This window comes from Podarcis erhardii (genome assembly GCF_964252035.2).
Source record: "Podarcis erhardii genome assembly, chromosome: 12".
Taxonomy (NCBI): Eukaryota; Metazoa; Chordata; class Lepidosauria; order Squamata; family Lacertidae; genus Podarcis; species Podarcis erhardii.
This window is the reverse complement of record NC_138513.1, coordinates 7,057,971-7,074,373: the sequence shown is the minus strand read 5'-3', so window position 1 is coordinate 7,074,373 and position 16,403 is coordinate 7,057,971. Positions and strand designations below refer to the sequence as shown.

General features: G+C 47.0%; 1 protein-coding gene across 1 annotated transcript in view; it reads left to right on the top strand.

Moving 5' to 3' along the window:
- LOC309325943 (mitogen-activated protein kinase kinase kinase 3-like) overlaps positions 1-13,144 on the top strand; it is a 105,458-nt gene extending 92,314 nt beyond the window's left edge. Inside the window, exons 11-17 of the mRNA XM_081834351.1 lie at positions 79-171; positions 1,918-2,115; positions 4,051-4,199; positions 6,688-6,819; positions 8,093-8,222; positions 9,617-9,794; positions 10,665-13,144. Coding sequence (XP_081690477.1) covers positions 79-171; positions 1,918-2,115; positions 4,051-4,199; positions 6,688-6,819; positions 8,093-8,222; positions 9,617-9,794; positions 10,665-10,893 — 1,109 coding nt within the window. The 3' untranslated portion in view covers positions 10,894-13,144. The remainder of the gene's footprint in view (positions 1-78; positions 172-1,917; positions 2,116-4,050; positions 4,200-6,687; positions 6,820-8,092; positions 8,223-9,616; positions 9,795-10,664) is intronic.
- The last annotated feature ends 3,259 nt before the right edge of the window (positions 13,145-16,403 follow it).

Sequence of the window (16,403 nt, the reverse complement as noted above, 5' to 3'; positions counted from 1 at the left end):
TTTTATTATGCAAGAGTGTTGTGGGCAAAGCAGGGGGAGAGGAACTGGATGTAAGTGTCATTTCTGTACTTTTGCCAGATTTCGACATCCCGTTTTGCGAGAGATTCGGCAAGGGAGGGACTTTTCCAAGGCAGTATCACCTGTCCCAGAGCCGCAAGGACTACAATGACGGTAAGGCTGTTTAAATCGGTGGGTTTTTGAGGGGAAGGGTGCAGAAAGCAACTCAATGGGTGCTTTGGGCAGAAACTGGGAACCGGAATTGGGCTTGTTGCAGCTGCGTTGAGCACACTGGCTCTCGAGCTCTGGAGAAAGGTGCCGTTCGGGGTGGGGCCCCTATAAGGTGGGCACCAAATAATAGCTTTCTTTCCCCTACTCAATTTGAGTAGCCCAAATGTCTCCAGGTGGTAGACCCTGCCTGATCTGCACTACGAAAGGCCTGTAGCTGAGTGGAAGAGCACATTCTTCCATACAACCAGTGCTTTTTTTCTGGAGGGACGCAGGGATACGCATACCCCTAAACATTCTGTGAATCTTTGAACTTTTGTCCATTTACTGTACTTATTTTCCCCGATTTGAACTATGAAATGGTGATTTTTCTTGACTCAAAATGAGAGAGTACCTATAAACATTTTTTAAGGGGAAAAAACACTGCATATAACACCATATAAGACCACATAACCCCGGTCCTGAAAGACCTGCATTGGCTCCCAGTACGTTTCCGAACACAATTCAAAGTGTTGGTGCTGACCTTTAAAGCCCTAAACAGCCTCAGCCCAGTAGACCTGAAGGAGCATCTCCACCCCCACCGTTCAGCCCAGACACTGAGGTCCAGCTCTGACTGCCTTTTGGCCGTTCCCTCCCTGCGAGAAGTGAGGTTACAGGGAACCAGGCAGAGGGCCTTCTCAGTAGTGGTGCCTGCCCTGTGGAACGCCCTCCCACCAGATGTCAAGGAAATAAACAAATATCTGACTTTTCTAAAAAGACACCTGAAGGCAGCCTTCTTTACGGAAGTTTTTAATGTTTGATGTTTTATTTTGTTCTTCATATTCTTAATATTCTGTTGGGAGCCTCCCAGAGTGGGTATAGTAAAGGTAAAGGGACCCCTGACCATTAGGTCCAGTCGTAGCCGACTCGGGTTGCGGCGCTCATCTCGCTTTATTGGCTGAGGGAGCTGGCGTACAGCTTCCGAGTCATGTGGCCAGCATGACTAAGCCGCTTCTGGCGAACCAGAGCAGTACACAGAAATGCCGTTTACCTTCCCGCTGGAGTGGTACCTATTTATCTACTTGCACTTTGACGTGCTTTCGAACTGCTAGGTTGGCAGGAGCTGGGACTGAGCAATGGGAGCTCACCCTGTCGCGGGGATTCGAACCGCCGACCTTCTGATCAGCAAGTCATAGGCTCTGTGGTTTAACCCAGAGCGCCACCCAATCATCATCATCCTCTGCATGCAAATGGGTCCAGGTGTCGGTTCCTAGCATTTCGAGATAGAACTGGAAAAGTCACCCTCTCTGGAGAGATGCTGCTAGTCAGTGTAGACAATATTCAGACTAGATGGGCTGGTGATCTGACTCGGTGTAAGGCAGCTTCCTCACTGATGCAGAGCTTGGCATGCATTCACCGTGCACTGTACCCACTTGCAACTTCACTTAAGCCAAAAGGCAGTCAGAGCCAGTGTGGTGTAGTGGACTTGTAATCTGGTGAACCGGGTTCGCTTCCCCGCTCCTCCACCTGCAGCTGCTGGGTGACCATGGGCTAGTCACACTTCTCTGAAGTCTCTCAGCCCCACTCACCTCACAGAGTGTTTGTTGTGGGGGAGGAAGGGAAAGGAGATTGTTAGCCGCTTTGAGACTCCTTAGGGTAGTGATAAAGCAGGATATGAAATCCAAACTCTTCTTCTTCTTCCTGCCCCGAAAGGCCGGAGAACCTTCCCCAGGAGTTATGCGCCGCCGGAGAACCTCTTCCAGATCATGCCGTCCAGCAGGACGAAAAGCTTCAACGGAGACAACAAGCTTGTCACCTTGCGGTACGAGGAACGCGGGGGAAACAAGTGGTGGCACAACTGCGACAAGATATTCCAAGGTTTCGGCTCCTCTCCAGCCAAGACGAGGAACAGTAAGTGGGCCCCCCAGCGAAGGGGCTGTTGGGGGGGGGTGGGCTAGGAAGGGCCTTCCATACTGCAGGGTTTCCCAAACTTCAGTCTCCAGCTGTTGCTGGACTACAACTCCCATCATCCCTAGCTAGCAGGAGCAGTGGTCAGGGATGATGGGAATTGTAGTCCAAGAAAACAACAACTGGAAAGCCAAGTTTGCGAAACCTTGCCTTGCTCTGTGCCTCATCGGCAAAACTGAATGTTGACTTGAATAACCAACGCTTGGACTGCGGAGAAATCAGGGCGTAGCTTGCAGGACGCCTGGTTATTTATTTATTTATTATGATTTGTTCCTTGAATTTGCACGCTGCAAATTTTCCAGCGAAACGAAAAAGCCAATCAATGTTCTGTTTCAGTAATGATGAGACACTCAACCATTTCGAAGCATAGCATGGCAACCCAGCAAATGACTCTCATTTTGATTACGTGGCCTGCTAGAACATTTTTAAAGTCCCCGTCAAGCAAACTGCCAATCATTTGAACCTATCAGTTCATGACAAATAGGATAAACATTCCGATGCAATTGCGTAATGTAATGAACATTCCAAGGCAATCACATTTAAAGGCTGTTCAGATTGCGAAGATCTTTCGTGCCTGTTGAGGTGGGCGAACGTGATCTGTAGGGGGGTCTGCATTTTGCCAAATTCACAGAAACTTAGTGCTCCCACAGAGATGTTAACATAGAGCAGAACTGCATTTTGCCAGCAAAGAGGGTTTTGTTTTGTCTTGTTCTTAAATTCAAAAAGCAAAGTGAGCTGGCCTTGAAGGGATTGCTTCACTGCAAGGGAAAGAAACTGGTGCCTTCCAGATATTGTTGAACTGCAACTCCCATCATCCCTCAGGATTTGTCCCAGTGGCTGGGGCTGATGGGAGTCGGAGTCCCAACAATATCTGGAGGGCCATGGGTTTCCAACCCCTGCGTTGTGAGTTTGCTGGAAACCTTCCATTGGTAGTACTTGGCTAGAGGGATCCACCAGTTGTCACAGGGAACAAAAAAGGCCCTGCGAACTCCTGGGGCAGCAGAATGCACCCCATCTATAAAGGTAAAGGGACCCCTGACCATTAGGTCCAGTCGTGACCGACTCTGGGGTTGCGGCACTCATCTCCCTTTATTGGCCGAGGGAGCCGACATACAGCTTCTGGGTCATGTGGCCAGCATGACGAAGCCGCTTCTGGCGAACCAGAGCAACGCACGGAAACGCCGTTTACCTTCCCACCGGAGCAGTACCTATTTATCTACTTGCACTTTGACGTGCTTTCAGACTGCTAGGCTGGCAGGAGCAGGGACTGAGCAACGCGAGCTCACCACATCGCGGGGATTCGAGCTGCCGACCTTCTAATCAGCAAGTCCTAGGCTCTGTGGTTTAACCCACAGCGCCACCCGCGTCCCTACCCCATCTATGGTGAACCATTAAAGGACTCCAGAACCCTTTAGGTCCGGCTGTTTTTGGAAGGGAAGGTTTTTTGCAGTAACAGGAGCGTTGTCAAGCGCCAGGCAGGCCACAGCTGTGTTTGGCTTGGAGAGTCCCCAGTTGCACAGTGTATGAAATATCAGGCTTGGAATCGTAATTGCAGCTTCGCAGACCCCCTGGAGTCAGAAAGGCTACAGCAATGCCACCCTGCCAATTTTTTTGACAATTCAGGAACTGGTTTTTTCCCCCCTGAATCAAAACTGGGGGCTTGCTTCCCTCTTGCACTCAGAAAGAGGCAGGTATCTTCGGGTTTTCTTTGAAATGAAAACTGGTGTTCTGAAGGTTCCATCATATTACATGCAAGCGGAAAAAATGCAGACTTTGCAACTCTTTGACACGGTGATGGCTGCACTGGTGTGGAGACCAAGGGTGTCTCAAGCCTTTCTCCCCACCCCTCCCTGACATTGGCTTCTGCCTCCCTTGTAGCACTGCAGGCCCCAGTGAACTGGAGACTTGGGAAGCTGCTGGGCCGAGGTGCCTTCGGGGAGGTCTACCTTTGCTACGACGTCGACACTGGCCGGGAGCTCTCTGTAAAGCAGGTGCCCTTTGACCCTGACAGCCAAGAGACAAGCAAAGTGAGTATGTGGACCAGATAAGACGCACTGTGAACTCTCCCCCCCCCCCCCCCGCCCAAATCAACTTGTATGTGTTTGTGTGGGACAGGAAGGTCTGGAGGGGGCAATAAGGGGTCATAAGCAATTGAGAAGGTCTGGAGGGGGCAATAAGGGGTCATAAGCAATTGAGAAGGACCTGGGATATTGCCGAGGAAGCGCAGAGAGATTGCGCACCCTGGTTCTTTGTGCTTGCTTTTGCAGAGAAAAGTCGAGGAGGATAGATGTGTCCATGGCTGTTAGACATGGCAGCTTAACAGAGGGGAAGTTAATTGTTTTATTGTGTATTGTGCATTCTCATTTTGTATTTTTCCCCTGCGAAGCACCCTCGGATCTTCGGATGAAGGGCCGTTTATGCAAACCTCACTACAGCGGTACCTTGGTTCTCAAACTTAATCCGTTCCGGGAGTCCGTTCAACTCCCGAAACTGTTCGAAAACCAAGGTGCGGCTTCTGATTGTCTGCAGGAGCTTCCTGCACTCAACCAGAAGCAGCGTCGGACGTTTGGCTTCCGAAAAACACCCCCAACTGGAAAGCTTACTTCTGGGTTTGTGACGTTTGGGAGCCGATTTGTTTGGGAGCCAAGCCGTTTGAGTACCAAGGTACCATTGTACAGGCAGGGAATGTTTTAGGTGCGTCCAATATGTGTGTGACTGTGCGCATCACGCCGGCCCTGGAAGTGACCCGAAAATGTCATGAAAAGGGGCGGATGGGGTGGCCTTGCAAGGGCCCCACCGACCTTGGTCTGGAATGTAATTCCCGTGCAAATTGGCCATTGCTAATAATAATAATAATAATAATAATAATAATAATAATAATAATAATACAGCCTTACCTTGGGTTACAGATGCTTCAGGCTGTGCGTTTTCGGGTTACAGACGCGCCGAAACCAGGAAGTACAGGAACGGGTTACTTCTGGGTTTCGGCGCTCACACATGCGCAGAACCACTAAATCGTGCTTTGCACATGCGCAGAAGCGCCAAATTGCAACCCGCATGTGCGCAGATGCAGCGCTGCAGGATGCAGATGCTGTGGGTTGCGAACGCGCCTCCCGCATGGATCACGTTCACAATCCGAGCGTCCACTGTAATAGTAATAATAATAATAATAATAATAATAATAATAATAATAATACAATGGTACCTCAGGTTACATATGCTTCAGATTACAGACTCCGCTAACCCAGAAATAGTGCTTCAGGTTAAGAACTTTGCTACAGGATCTAGGAGTCTTGGTTGACCACAAACTTGACATGAGCCAACAGAGTGACGCAGCAGCTAAAAAAGCCAATGCAATTCTGGGCTGCATCAATAGGAGTATAGCATCTAGATCAAGGGAAGTAATAGTGCCACTGTATTCTGCTCTGGTCAGACCTCACCTGGAGTACTGTGTCCAGTTCTGGGCACCACAGTTCAGGAAGGACACTGACAAACTGGAACGTGTCCAGAGGAGGGCAACCAAAATGGTCAAAGGCCTGGAAACGATGCCTTATGAGGAACGGCTAAGGGAGCTGGGCATATTTAGCCTGGAGAAGAGGAGGTTAAGGGGTGATATGATAGCCATGTTCAAATATATAAAAGGATGTCACATAGAGGAGGGAGAAAGGTTGTTTTCTGCTGCTCCAGAGAAGCGGACACGGAGCAATGGTTCCAAACTACAAGAAAGAAGATTCCACCTAAACATTAGGAAGAACTTCCTGACAGTAAGAGCTGTTTGACAGTGGAATTTGCTGCCAAGGAGTGTGGTGGAGTCTCCTTCTTTGGAGGTCTTTAAGCAGAGGCTTGACAACCATATGTCAGGAGTGCTCTGATGGTGTTTCCTGCTTGGCAGGGGGTTGGACTCGATGGCCCTTGTGGTCTCTTCCAACTCTATGATTCTATGATTCTAGGATGAGAACAGAAATCGCACAGCGGCAGCAGGAGGCCCCATTAGCTAAAGTGGTGATTCAGGTTAAGAACAGTTTCAGGTTAAGTACGGACCTCCGGAACGAATTAAGTGCTTAGCCTGGGGTACCACTGTAATAACAATATAAACACCTTTGAAGCAATGGACCTCTCAACACCATGTGTTGGGGACAAACATGTTCTGCATGTGAGCTTCTCAGAGATACCTGGCTGCCCAGTGGTGGAAACAGGATGCTGAAGCAACGTGGACCATTTGAGTTTTCTGATTTTCAGGATGCTCTTATTATTTTCTCCCCTATCTCTTGGGGCTTCATATTGGGAGAAGGAAGCAATTGTGTGAATCCAGTTAGCACAGAGAAACCGTCTTCTATTTTTGGAAGCCCACGCCTGTTCCTTGCCGTGCTGCTCGACATTTCAGGGGCTGTCGGGGTTTGAAGGACATTAGGCCCAAACTTGCACAAACACCATCCATGCCCTGCACCCCAGAACAACTAGCTATGCCCACGGTCCCTTCCTTTTCCACCTGCAACTGCTTCTGTCTTTCTACAGGAGGTGAATGCCTTGGAATGCGAGATCCAGCTGCTCAAAACCCTCCGCCACGAGCGGATCGTCCAGTATTACGGTTGCTTGCGAGATGCCGAGGAAAGAAAGCTCTCCATCTTCGTGGAATACATGCCAGGGGTAAGTCAGCCTGCATGGGCGTTTTTGTAAAGGTTGTGGACTTCTTAATAAACCCAGAGCTCCCAAACTCCAAATTGTTGTCGACCTTCAGTGTCCCAGGAGCAGACTTTGGTCATATGGCTCCCTGAGCGAGGACAAAATCTGGTGCCTCTCCCCCATAGCTGCCAACATTTTCCCTTTTTTTAAAGGGAAATTCCCTTATTCCGAATAGGATTCCTCACAAGAAAAGGGAAAAAGTTGACAGCTATACTTATTTCCACAATAATTCCTTTTGGCACAGTTGCTTTCGTTATGGGTCTGCCCAACAGGCTCACTGAAACGTCACATTATTACAAAAAAACAGATGTTGTTGTTATTTTGTGCCTCCTCAACTCAAAAAGGGAAGGGAAATTTCTGCACTGTCCTAAAACCGGCGCTCTCTGTGTTGCTCGTCTTCCTTCGACCAGCAAACCTTTTCTTGCAGCCCACGTGGACTGTGCCCCTGCTTTCCTGAAATAATTTTGAACGTACTCCTGTTTGGAGAAATGTTACATAGAGATCGGAGCCTGACAGCTGATATAAACTGCGAAAAGATATAACATTTTATACAGGCTGAGGTGGTTTGGTAGCCACTGATTGGCCAGTGTTTGTGATGTCATGGCCCCTTCCCTTCCTCAGTGGTTTCCCAAAGCAATTTTGCATCTATTTTGAAATGTTTTCAATATGCTTTCGGGGAAAAAGAAAACGCAGTTTGCACACCTATGTGTGTTAAAATGTCAGTATGCTTCATTTACGGTGGGAGGAATGCAGCTAGTATTTGGAATCTTTAGTATTGTCCTGTGGTTTAAGGTAACTTTAAGACAATTTCCACATTAAAAAACAACAACCATTTTTAATTGAGTGCTGTATGTTCCCTTCCCCTTGGCATTTAAACTCTCTTTAGCAGAGGAAACTGCAGCAAAATTTCCCCCTTTTCAGCAGATGCAAGAAGGATCCTTCAGTCCTGTCAGCTAATAGTTCACTTCTCCATTTCATAAATGCCTGGCAGATAGCTCAGTTAGCTAGAGCGTGAGCTAATAACTCCAAGGTTGCCGGTTCGATCTCTGTATGGGACAGCTTGCATTTGACCCTCGGGGTCCCTACGATTCTTTGATTCGAAATGTTGCTACTTATTTGACATGTAGCTTGCTTTTTGACCAGCCTCACCAAAATGCCTCGAGCCGTTAATAAAATGACACGGTTCCATTATCCAGAGTAGCCAACGGAGCCTTGTTTGTCCCCCCACATTCTTTAGGGTTCCATCAAAGACCAGCTGAAAGCCTACGGAGCCCTGACCGAGAACGTGACCCGGAAATACACACGGCAGATCCTGCAAGGGGTTTTCTACCTGCACAGCAACATGATTGTACACAGAGATATCAAAGGTAGGTGGAGATCCCAGGGGGAATGTTCCGCTCGCTTAGGTGAGCTCGTTGACTGTAAGCGACAAAGTCCAATCCATTCAGCGCAGGCACATTTTGCATAAACCCCAAGGGCGCATTGCAGGCATAGGCAAACTCGGCCCTCCAGATGTTTTGGGACTACGACTCCCATCATCCCTGACCACTGGTCCTGTTAGCTAGGGGTGATGGGAGTTGTAGTCCTAAAACATCTGGAGGGCTGAGTTTGCCTATGCCTGGCCTATTGCAACCCGCAAGCATGCTCTCAGCGGGGAAAAGGAACACGTAAGACCACTGACCATGAGCTCAGAACCACCTCCAACCAGCTGAGTTAAGCTGATGTTATGAAATGCCAGCAAACATTCTGATTGTTGAAGGTGGGGGGAAAGACTTAGCCATGTAACGTTGCAAAAACACTGGTTCCGGTACAAAGAAAGTTAAATATTTGTTCAGAACCCATGCATAAGGTTCGCTGTTGTCCTTCCTCCCCCAGTTTTAGTTGTACCTGTGAGTTTTCCGTTTTGTTTTTTTAGTTGGCCGGAAGTCACCTTGGGTCATTTTCGGCAAGATAAAGCAACCAGCAGATTTAATTAACAGCAACCACAATTTGTTGTTGTTTAGTCGCTTAGCCGTGTCCAACTCTTTGTGACCCCATGGACCAGAGCACGCCAGGCCCTCCTGTCTTCCACTGCCTCCCGCAGTTTGGTCAAACTCATGTCCGTAGCTTCAAGAACACATTCCAACCATCTCGTCCTCTGTCGTCCCCTTCTCCTTGTGCCTTCCATCTTTCCCAACATCGGGGTCTTTTCCAGGGAGTCTTCTCTTCTCATGAGGTAGCCAAAGTATTAGAGCCTCAGCTTCAGGATCTGTCCTTCCAGTGAGCACTCAGGGCTGATTTCCTTCAGAATGAAGAGGTTTGATCTTCTTGCAGTCCATGGGACTCTCAAGCGTCTCCTCCAGCACCATAATTCAAAAGCATCAATTCTTTGGTGATCAGCCTTCTTTATGGCCCACCTCTCACTTCCATACATCACTACTGGGAAACCCATAGCTTTGACTATACGGACCTTTGTTGGCAAGGTGATGTCTCTGCTTTTTAAGATGGAACAATAATGAACCCTGATATTTAAACAAGATATTCAGCATTTTGGACAGTGCAAGACTGCTAGACCACTGATCCACGTAGCCCAGAGGCTCCCCATTAGCTAAGTCCTGCTGACCCCCGGTTTTTCAGAAGCCAAGACATGGACCCCCTGCTTTTGAAAATATTGATATCTCTGTGGTAGCTTTCGCTATGTGAATGGTGCCACCGTATCCTCCAACATGCTCTGCCACTAAGCTTCCATTTCAGAAATGGGCTGTTTTATTACTTTCTTTAGGTGCCAACATATTGAGAGATTCTGCCGGGAATGTGAAACTCGGAGACTTTGGTGCCAGCAAACGCATTCAGACCATCTGTATGTCTGGAACAGGGATGAAGTCCGTCACGGGGACGCCATACTGGATGAGCCCCGAGGTGATCAGCGGGGAAGGATATGGAAGGAAAGCTGACGTGTGGTAAGATCTCAGTTAATCCCAGAAATGTGTTTCGGTTGTTGAGGTGGAAGGGTAGCGATAGCAGAGTTATTGCTGGAATCTCCTAGTGTATATAATTGTGAATGCCTTTTTATTTAGAGTATTGGCATCCCACTTTTCAGGCAGATCTCACAAAGTGGTTTAAATAAGATTGTTACAACAATAAGCGCTGGATTTTTAAGAAAAGTTACAAATGAACGGAAAATAAATGAGATTTGCACGTATTGGTAACAGTTCAGCTTGCATGTGGTAGATTTTCCAGTCTTCTCAACTTCCACCTTCCTTTTGGGCAATGGATAAAACAGGCCGAATCACTTTCTACCAGCCAGGTTTTCCTCAGACTTGTTGTGAGGAAAAATCAGATAGGACCGCCTAAGGCATTTTGTATATTGATATAAATGCTATAAAAACCATAATATGTGTGATTGATTGAGTTTTGAAATACCGTATTTTTTGCTCTACGAGGCTCACTTTTTCCCTCCTAAAAAGTCAGGGGAAATGTCTGTGCGTCTTATGGAGCGAATGCAGGCTGTGCAGCTATCCCAGAAGCCAGAACAGCAAGAGGGATTGCTGCTTTAACTGCGCAGCGATCCCTCTTGCTGTTCTGGCTTCTGAGATTCAGAATATTTTTTTCTTGTTTTCCTCCTCCAAAAACTAGGTGCATCTTATGGTCTGGTGCGTCTTATAGAGCGAAAAATACGGTGTATATATATTTAATTATATTATATTAACATGTTTGTGTTTACTGCCCTGGGCTCCTTTGGATGCAAATGTAATAATCAATGAATTGTGAGGGTAAGAGAGCCTTTCTTCTTTCCTAATTCCTTCCTTCCCCTTGGCGTTGTCTTGCAGGAGTGTGGGCTGCACCGTGGTGGAAATGCTGACCGAGAAGCCACCCTGGGCAGAATTTGAAGCCATGGCCGCCATTTTCAAGATCGCAACACAGCCCACAAAGCCCCAGCTTCCAGATGGCGTCTCGGACTACTGCCGCAGCTTCCTCAAGTTGATCTTCGTGGAAGAGAAGCGAAGGCCCACCGCAGAAGACCTCCTGAGGCACCCGTTCGTGAGCTTTAGCCTCTAGCAGACCTTCCCGTTATCGGGAGGGACGGGGAAAGGACCAAAGATTCACACCATCGCGGAGGACTGAGCAACAGGACCAAAACCGCAAACTTCCAGATCCAGCCTCAATTTCCTGTTTGGGTTACTGCCATATCTGCTGCGCTGCTGACAATCACGCCTTGTTGGCCAGGCGGCGTCCATCTTGCCAAGTCTCCAAAGCGTACTTGCAGGCATCTTGGCTTTGTGGGGGCTGATGGGTGACTGAGATGGAGGGATTGGGAGGAACTGAGGTGATGCTAGTAAGGAAGGACATCTTGCCTTACAAACGCCATTGAATTATCTGCTTGCGTGACCGTTAGGGTCTCCCGGACTTGATCAGCCGCGAAAGAACAAAAAATGAAGGATTGTTTGGCAGCCTCTTGTTGGGAGACAAGCGCTGAAAGCCGCAGAATGGGCCGGGTGCTCTGTAGAACTAGCTTGTCACCTGGTTGGCAACCCTTAAAAAAAGCAGGCGCGGCGTGAAGCCAGTGGAAATAAATCCCCAGCACAAAAGATCAAAGGCACATATCTACTTCTGTTTGACAAAGGAGAAGCCATTACTAAGTCCTAGAAGCAAAGAGTTATGGTGCACATAGAACTGTCTTTGGCTGTTGGGAGCAGAAAGGAAAGAGGATTCCTTTGTATATTGGGTGGCAATTATAATCCAGAGGGCAAACGTATCCGCAGTCCATCCTAAAGTTATCAAGTCAGGGATATGACTGCAAAAGTGATCATGTCAAACGTGAAACTATGGGAATTGTAGAACCTTGTAAGATTCCCGCAAAGCTATCTTTTCCTTGGACCCAAAGGAGAAGCAGTTCTAACCTACCCACCTAGGAGAGAAATAATTGTTTAAAATCCCAGAGATGGAGACCACAGCAGTCTGTCTCTGCAATATATTCCCTTGCCCGGAACCCTAAACAGGAGGTTGCTAATGAATCCACAAGCTGTCGCTTGGCTCTGCTTCCTGCAATTGTAAGGGGCCAGTTTACACATTAAAGACCCCCGTCTTGCTTATTTGCAATGGAAGCTCTCAAAAAACATTTTCCTGAGGCGGAAGTAATGTTTCAAAATGATTTACTACTAGAGCTGCAACATATGCAATGCAATCCTAGCCATTAGAGATAAGTCGTCTTAAATTCAATGGGAACCCCTTCCAGGCCACTGTGCAGGGTTGCAGCTTTTGTCAGATCAATTGGATTAATCAGTTGTTCATTTTTATTGATTAAAAAGTGCCCACCCACCCCCATTAATTGCCAGCAGAGTTTTATATATATATATAATTTTCTTTTTATGGAAGCGCTTCTGCAAACTACAGCTGTCAAGTGCTGTCTTAAAAGAAACATTCCCTCTTCTACGTTGATGCCTGTTGTGGCACATTTATACATATTCTAAAACCAAAGAAAGTACTATCTAGCTCGTTTCTTCGGAATGATTATTTAGATGACATTTTTAAATGTGGGTTTAGTTGGTTAATCCCCTATGAAGAATTGAACTAAGATTAATTCAGGTGACATCCCTACTTTTCACCAAAGGCATTGCTTAGGGGAATATGCAGTCATACCTCGGGTTGAATGCGCTTCGGGTTGGGCGCGTTTGAGTTGCGCTCCGCGGCAACCCGGAAGTAATGGAGCGCGTTACTTCCGGGTTTCGCCGCTTGCGCATGCGCAGACGCTCAAAATGACGTCACGTGCATGCGCAGAAGCGGCGAAAAGCGATGTGTGCAGACGTGCCGTCGCTAGTTACGTTTGCTTCTAGATGCGAACGGGGCTCTGGAACGGATCCCATTCGTATCCAGAGGTGCCACTGTACATGCTAAGGAGCATTAAAATGGTAGGAATCTTGATAAGGAAAGGCTGTTCAGCAGCCTGCAAGTGGATGTCATCATATTCATTTGTAGTCGCAAGAGGATGTCCCACCAGCCAGTCACAGAAAATTGTATCTGGTCATCTTCTTGAGTTGATCGACGTTGCTCAGTGCCAGTTTAGCAATCCTTTGGAAACATGGCAAATAACAGCAGATCCCATGGCTATGCTTTTTTTAGTATCTCCTCACCCCACAAAAAAAAAATAATAATCAAAAAAATCAGATTGTGTTCCAAAGTGTATTCTATATTGTGTGGCCTAAGTCAGTTGTGCATTTTAAGCAAATGTGTGTTCTTTGCATATGTTTTGCTTCGTTTACATGATGTCTTCTGCTGCCCACAGTAGAAATTCGAGGAGTTCTGCACGTGACGCTGGAGCCCTGCTCCTCCCCATCTCCACATTCTGGCTGTGCCTTTGAGCACCTAAAATTTCACTAGGCAAAGGCACACGTTTTCTGGATCACCTCTACAGCCATGAAAACTAAAACAAGCAGAGATTGTCTGGATGCCGAATTTTGTGCCAGATATCAGTTGTTTTGTATTACACGGTGTGTTTCAGTATAAGTGGAATTCAGCCAGCTCTGGCTGAGGGCGTGATTGCGTTCCACTCATTTATTTATCATCTGTACTACTCCAAAAATCGGTTTCAACTAGGCAGTGGAATTACAGTAAGCTGGTAAAATAGACAAGTCCGTGAAAAGAACAGTCTTTTCTTGATTTGAGAAGCTTCACTCAGACTCTGCATGTATGTCAGTTCTCATTGGAATTTCTATTTTCATTTTTTAAGGGACGTGATTCCCCTGTTGCTATTTTTTTCTTCTTCATATATTAACACTTGCCCTGAAGAATTTGATTGCAGATTGCTGGTTCTAACCCCCTGCCATCTGGATTTCATTCTCGCTCCGCAGGGAGCGCTGGGGGAAATGTTAATACTGAAGGATGAAAATGTCAAAAGGCAGAGAGGGTTTGCCTGGGCAGGGCTGTAACGTGACCTACTTTCCAAAAGATCTGTTCACAAGTTTCACGAGATGGTGTCTAAGGCCTTATTCGCACACCCAGGAAAATCAGAGGTTGGTATCTCGGGACTGATACCGTGAGGAACTGACCCCTGTCTACACCAGCATCAAATGCTAGGCTCTGTCAGTCATACCAACTCTTATTTTGAGTCATTCATTGGATACTGAGTGCTCTGTCGCACTGTGAACTCCAGCCACCAAACAAAAACAACCCTGTTCCTGTGTATGAGATTGCTTATCCGAGGATGAAGAAGGGCAGAGATCCCAAACGTGACTCATTTTACCACAAGTTTCTTAGCCTTGCTTCTTGCCTTCAGTTCGCCCTCTGAAAAGTGTGAGCAGATCCAAGGGTTAAAATGAGTTGAAGGAGTGTTGAGCCAGAATATTGGATGCTCTGAATCAGAGAATGGGAACCCATGACTCTCCACTTGCGCTTGGACTCCCCATCTCCCCACGTGAACCTGGTCAGAGATGATGGGATTCGGAGTCCAACAGTATCCGGAGGGCCACAGGTTCTCCATCTCTGATTCTGACAGAGCCATTTGCTCATCAGGCAGTTTTATCTTGTTCCACATTTGCTGAATCTACCGTATTTTTCGCTCTATAAGACGCACCAGACCATAAGACGCACCTAGTTTTTGGAGGAGGAAAACAAGAAAAAAAATATTCTGAATCTCAGAAGCCAGAACAGCAAGAGGGATCGCTGCGCAGTGAAAGCAGCAATCCCTCTTGCTGTTCTGGCTTCTGGGATAGCTGCGCAGCCTGCATTCGCTCCATAAGACGCACACACATTTCCCCTGACTTTTTAGGAGGGAAAAAGTGAGCCTTATAGAGCAAAAAATACGGTAATTCTTTTATTTATGGTCTTCACTGGGCTGACCTGGATTTCATGACACAGGATTTTACCTCAGTTGGCGCATTGATCACCCCTGCTTATTATGGCGGCTCTTGCCACAGCATACACAGACTTTGTCACCAATATACTGATGTCACCCTTTCCCCTTCCATGTTTATATGTACAGAGTTGTGAAGTCCTTCCTTCTCAGGTACCTTCGCTTCCTCATCATCAAAATCTCTTGCGGCGATTCAGGTTCACAAGGGAGAACAAGACAGAAGTTTGAGGCAGGGAAGCAAATTGTTCGATCCGTTCAAAAGGCGCATAGCCTATCAGGAGGTAAGTTCCAGGTGTAAGGTGGGCTGGCTGCTTTTGAAAGCACCTCAGTCTCATCCCAAAGACTATATCATCATGTAGATAGATTGTGGTGTTGTTGTCTGTTGTCTGTCCTTGCACAGGAAAAAAAGGGTTAGGAGTGAAACTGTATATCTAACTTTACAGATCCAGCCCTTAAGCAGATCTCTGAAGCTGGTGTGAAACTGGATTAACAGTTGCACGTTCCTGCCAAGAAGTTGGGGAAGTGGCAGTTTTGCGTATCTGGGAAACCTAAAATTACAGATCCTTAATTGTCCACACAACTACAGTTCCTAGGCTACTGCAGCCAGGGCAGGGGGGGAAACCCATATTGAAAGTTGTTTAAATTCACAATGCAGACATGATCACAGATCTAACAGCTAGAAGGGACCAAAGAGCCATTTAGTGTCTTGCTCCTCCCAAAAGGAAAAGCCACCAGACTTTCTACTACAGGCCATGCTCAGGATTTTTCTTGGTGCATTATTATTATTATTATTGTGTTGCCCAGCTACTGCTGAGGCTGTGACTCTCTTACTTTGCAAAATGAGTGCTCTCACTCCCTCTCACCCCCCCCAAAATAGATAGTAAGAGACAAGTTCTGGGGTTCTTTTTTATCTTGTTGTCCACATGGTGCATAGGGAAACCAAAAGCTTTGGGTACAAAAGCGTCTTCTTTGCATTCTGAGGCTAGAATACAGGGCTGGTGGACCTTTTTGTGAGCCTGAGGGCCACATTCCCTCCTGGGAAACCTTCCAAGGGCCACATGGCAGCGGCGACTGGGGCCACAGGCAAAAGTGAGCGGAACATAAATTTTATTTTGTACGTTATATATTAGTCAAAACAAAAAAATTCCTTCCAGTAGCACCTTAAAGACCAACTAAGTCAGTTCTTGGTATGAGCTTTCGTGTGCATGCACACTTCTTCAGATAGGTATGGATATGCAATATAGGGATATGCACTCATTTCTAGAAACAAGTGTTCTCGAACTTCAGCGTTGAAAACTGGACGAGTGAGACAGTTATGAGGTTAATTTTTGGACTCAAGTTGAGGGGAAAATGAAGTATCCATCCATGTCCATTTGTTTGCGTCTGAGCTAAGGGGAGGAAGAGGCTTTTAAAGGGTCTCAAGCACTTGAAGAGAAATTAGCTTGCAGAATGCCAATATCCCCTTTGCGCTGTTCATGCACTCAACAGGTGGATCCCAGATCAAAAGATCCCATCGCATCCAGATCCGTTTGCACATAAGAAGGGTCACATTGTCCCACAAAGCAATGGGGCATCACACACTGCCAAACCGTAGCGTGAACGAGGCATGGGCTGCGTGCTGAATCCTGGTTGTAAAACTGCCCACTTTGCAAACCTTCATCATAGTATAAATACCACTGTTAAAGCGCTTTATCCTCGAGATATGTTCATACTCTACATG